This window comes from Aureococcus anophagefferens (assembly GCF_000186865.1).
Source record: "Aureococcus anophagefferens unplaced genomic scaffold AURANscaffold_4, whole genome shotgun sequence".
Lineage (NCBI taxonomy): Eukaryota > Pelagophyceae > Pelagomonadales > Pelagomonadaceae > Aureococcus > Aureococcus anophagefferens.
Genome location: NW_008705564.1, coordinates 2901163 through 2905668, shown reverse-complemented (window position 1 = coordinate 2905668; position 4506 = coordinate 2901163). Strand labels below are relative to the sequence as shown.

General features: G+C 74.9%; 2 protein-coding genes across 2 annotated transcripts; both read right to left on the bottom strand.

The window, feature by feature from the left end:
• Nucleotides 1-1663: 1663 nt before the first annotated feature.
• On the bottom strand, nt 1664-2981 carry FBA (hypothetical protein; the record flags this gene model as incomplete). Its single annotated transcript, XM_009036199.1, has 2 exons — nt 1664-2580; nt 2807-2981. 2 exons carry the CDS (start codon nt 2979-2981, stop codon nt 1664-1666), a joined length of 1092 nt encoding a protein of 363 aa, XP_009034447.1.
• A 313-nt stretch (nt 2982-3294) lies between these two features.
• AURANDRAFT_7993 (hypothetical protein) lies at nt 3295-3627 on the bottom strand (the record flags this gene model as incomplete). Its single annotated transcript, XM_009035921.1, has 1 exon — nt 3295-3627. A coding segment is annotated over one exon (333 nt), but the record flags the coding sequence as incomplete, so codon positions are not given.
• Nucleotides 3628-4506: the final 879 nt, after the last annotated feature.

Below are 4506 nucleotides of genomic sequence, written 5' to 3'. Positions count from 1 at the left end.
CTCTTCGCGGCGACGAAGCCCTCGAAGCGCTCCCCCACCGCGTTGCGGATGATCTGCTTCACGGAGCTGAGCGACAGCGTCTCGACCTGCTCCCGCGCGAGCTTCACGACGTAGACGCCGAGCTGCTCGCCGTCCGCGAGCGTGTCGCCCTCCACGGCGCAGCAGAGCTTGACCATGACCGCGCGCAGCGGGCGCGTCGCCGGCGACGTCGAGCGCCGCGGCGGCTCCGAGCGGTCGTGCGGCGGCGAGCGGCTGCGGCCGCGGTACGCGGAACCGTCGCGGCGCGGCGGCGCGCGCGAGCTCGAGCGGTAGGCGGCCGAGTCCCGCGACCGGCTGCGGCGCGGAGACCGGCTGTAGCGCGGCGACCGGCTGCGGCGCGGCGACCGGCTGCGGGGCGGCGACCGGCTGCGGCGCCGCGCCCAGGAGCGGTCGCGGTCGCGGCGGCGCGGCGGCGGTGGCGGCATTACGTCGGCGGAATTCGGAGCGCGGCGGCTGTCGCCGTCGCGCGCGCGCGACGGGGTGCGAGAGCCGCGCCCGCGACTAGCGGGTCGCCGCCGCCCGTCGCGCGCGCGCGGCGACGACGAACGGTCGCGGCCGACGTCGCGGTCGCGGCTTAGCGACCGCCGCGTAGAGCGCGACGACGAGCGACTGCGTGGCGCGGGGGTGCGGCTGCGCCCGCGCCCGCGCGAGTCGCTTCGCCCGCGGCGGGGGTCATGGTCATGGTGACGGCGCAGGTTGCCGGCCTGAGTGTGGTCCGGGCCTGACATCGTTCAAAGGCCGTGCCGGCGTCTCGCGTCCTGCGCGCGTCTCGCTCTCGAGGCGCCGCGTCCCCGGGGGGTCCGGCCGGCGTCCCGGCGAGGCTCCGGCCGGTCTCGGCCGCGTCCCAATACCCGCGTCCGGGCCGCGTCCGGGCCGCGTCCCGCGCGTCTTTGCTCCGTCCCACCCCGGGTCCCGCGTCCCGCGTCTCGGTCGGCGTCCCGGCCGAGTCCTGCATCCCGCGTCCCCCGCGTCCCGGCCGCGTCTCCGCGTCTCGGTCCGGGGAGGTCTCGGCCGGGTCCCGCGGCGTCCCGGACGCCGCGTCCCGGCGCCGTCCGGCCCGCGTCCCGCGTCCGGCCCGCGTCCCGTGGGTCCCGGCCCCGTCTCGGCCGACGTCCGGGCCGCGTCCCTCGCGTCCCTCGGCCGGCGTCCGGGCCGCGTCCCGGCCGCGTCCTGCGTCCCGGGCGCGTCCCGGGCCGGTCCGGGCGCGTCGGGCTCGCGTCCCGCCGCGTCCCGGATCCCGCGTCCCGGCGTCCCGGCGGCGTCCCCGGGACCGCGCGTTGCCTAGGGGCCCCTACTAGACGTCCGGCGCGCGTGCCGGGTGGACATCAGTGGCCGCTATCTGCGCCGCTCGAGTTCTCGGCACTCACCTCCGTTACCGTGACGACCGCTCCGGACGTCCAAACCTCGCGAGCAAAGCCGCGCGGCCCGGGCCGGTCGCGGCCCGGGGCCCCCGGCTCGCGCCGAGTCGCGCCGACTCCCATCACCGAACGCGTACGCACCCCCCACCAGCTGGGTCCGCGGCGTGCTTAGGGGGGCGGCGGGCGGGGGGGGGAGGGGCGGGCGGGGCCGCCGCGGCGCGCGCGCGCGCGGGCCTGGGGGCCCGCGCCGGGTCCAGCGGCGCGGCCTAGTAGGCGCCGCCCTGCATGGCCGTGTTGCCCTTGGCGCCGACGGAGGCGCAGGAGCCCGGGACGTAGGTGCCGACGGACGCCGCGACGAAGTTGGCCTTGGCGCGGTCGAGGAGCGCCTTCTGCGCGGCGGGCTCGTTCGCGGTCTTGCCCATCCAGGTGACGATGCACGTCTTCTGGAGGGCCTTGCCGAAGGAGAAGGAGAGGGCCCAGGGCAGGTTCTTGTGGCGCGCGTGCATGGCGTTGAGGTTGATCGTCGCCGTCTCCTCGTTGTCCTCGTCGAGCGCGGTCTCGCCCGAGAGGAAGAAGATGCCCGGCATGGCGGAGGGCACGGTGCGCTTGAGCACGGCGACGGTGAGGTCCGCGACCTCGGCGGGCGAGGCCTTGGGCCCGTCGATGCCGTTCTTGACCATGTTGGGCTTGAGCACCGCGCCCTCGAGGTAGACGTTGTGGAGCTTGAGCGCCGCGAACTGCTCGACGAGGACCTTCTCCGTGACGGCGGCGCAGACCTCGATGCCGTGCGTGCCGTTGGGCACGATCTCGGGCTCGACGATGGGCACGAGGCCCTGGCGCTGGCAGATCGCCGCGTACTCGGCGAGGTTGCGGACGCAGACGGAGATGGCGAGGTCGCTGGGGATGCCCGACGCCGGGTCGATCTGGAGCACGTTGCGCCACTTGGCGAAGCGCGCGCCCGCCGCGTAGGCGTCCGCGCAGCGCTGCTCGAGGTCGTCGATGCCCTTGCACCACGTCTCCTGGTGGCCGAGGGGGCCGACGGCCGTGCCCGGCAGGCCCAGCTTCTTGTCGTAGCCCTTGTCGAGCTTGATGCCGGGGATCATGCCGTTGCCCGTGATGAGGTCCACCATCTTCGCGCCCGTCGCGTCGCACTGGAAGAGCGTCTCCTTGTGGAGGATCACGCCTGCGGTCGGGAGCGGCGGCGTGCGCGTCGCGCGCGCCGCGATGGGATGGAGGGGTCTTTCGGGAGGCGCCCGGAGGCGGACGTCGCCGCGTCGGGGCGCGCGCGCCGGTCCGCGGCCGGAGGGCGACCCGCCCCGCGCGCGCGGCGCGCGCCGCGCCCCAAGTTGACGCGGCCCCCCGGAGGGCGACCCGCCCCGCGCGCGCGGCGCGCGCCGCGCCACGTTGACGCGGGGCCGCGCCCGACACGTACTCCGAGAGGCCGGGCGTCTTGTAGAGCATGGCCCGGTAGGCCGCGCGGTTCTCCGCCGTGTCCTCGATCTTCTTGGCGTCGACGTGGCCCGCGCGGAGCCAGGGGCCCGCGGACTCGTCGGAGGCGAGGAACCCCTTGCCGGGCGCGGACATGGCGTCGGCCGTCGCCTTGAGCGCGGCCATCTGTGCCTCGGAGAGGCCGCTGGTCGTGAAGGCTGCCATAACTGGATATTATTTCTCGAGGCGGCTGGCGTGGACGATTGACGCGACAGCGAGCCGCGCGAGGCTCGCTATCTGAAGCTTCGTGTTGCAGTCCACCTTGCAGTCCCCGTTTGCCGCGCGCCCCGGCGTTGCTTTAACTCCTCGGCAAGCCGGGCGTCGGCCGTCACGACCCCGACGACGACGACGACGACGACGACGAGGCGTCGTCGCCGTCCGCGGCGTCGGCCACGGGGACGCCGTCCTCGTCGACGAGCGGCCCGACGTAGCACGCGACGAGCATGGCGTGGCCGTTGACGTAGCGGTGCGCCGCGTCGAAGGCCGCGGTGCCGTCGCGGCCGCCGCAGCGGCGGATGATCTCCTCGCCGCCGGGGTGGTACGGGAGATACGGCGTCGCGTCGTAGACCCGTCCGCGGAGCGCGATCCAGCAGTCGCGCGGGGACGCGTGGCCCGCGAGCTCCGACCGCGCCACGCGCCTCTCGGGCCCGCCCGCGCGCGCGTCCCAGCCCGTCGCCGCGCCGGCGCGCCGGTTCCAGTCCATCAAGGAGAAGCCCGGTTTCACGCTGCGCTCGCCGCGGCGCCCGCGCCGCCGCGCCGCCGGCGCCGCGGCCGCCTTCGCGGGCGCCGCCGCCGCGGGCTCCGCGGGCGCCGCCGCCAGCGGCGGCGGCGGGGCGAAGCCGATCCGCGCCGCGCCGCCGCTCGGCGCGCTCGTCGTATCGTGTGTCGCTGCTGCCGGCGCGGTGGAGCCGACGCGCGCCGTCGCGCCGCCCCTCGGCGCGCTCATCGTGTCGCTTCTGGGAGTCACGGCGGAGCCGACGCGCGCCGTCGCGCCGCCGCTCGGCGCGCGCATCGTGTCACGTCTGCGAGTCACGGCGGAGCCGGCTCGCGCCGTCGCGCCGCCGCTCGGCGCAACTCATCGTGCCACTCTGTGAGATGCATCATCATGCGCCCGAGCGCGCTAACCCGCCGGGCTAAAAACTAAAAAAAGCAACTCGACCGATTCCTCGAAAAAGCAACTCAAACAATCAGGCTGCGAGCAGCCCTTTTGCAGCGTCGATGGACGAAGTTCTCGTCTTCTCCAGCCCGTAGCTCGACGCAGGCGCAGAGTTGCGCAACGATCCCCGCGGCTGCGAGGACCGGAACCCTGTCGCGGACACATTCCCCGCGGGATGTCACTCCCGAGGATTGCGTCGCATCGCGCGCGGGGCGTCCCAAGGGGTCGGAAGAGGGTTTTCGGCGTCCCCCGCACCCTTTTCGACCGTGTTCGAGCGCACGGAGCATCGGGAATCGTTCGTCTATGTACCGCGGGCGTCCCATTTGATCCGCTCGGCCATCGACGTCGAAAACATCGACCGCCAACTCGCGCATAGAAACGTGGCGCGGCAGCCCGAGCGGCCCCCACGTCCAGAAACGCGGTCTGGGCCGACACCACCGCCCGAGCCCCGTCCCCAGTATGTGT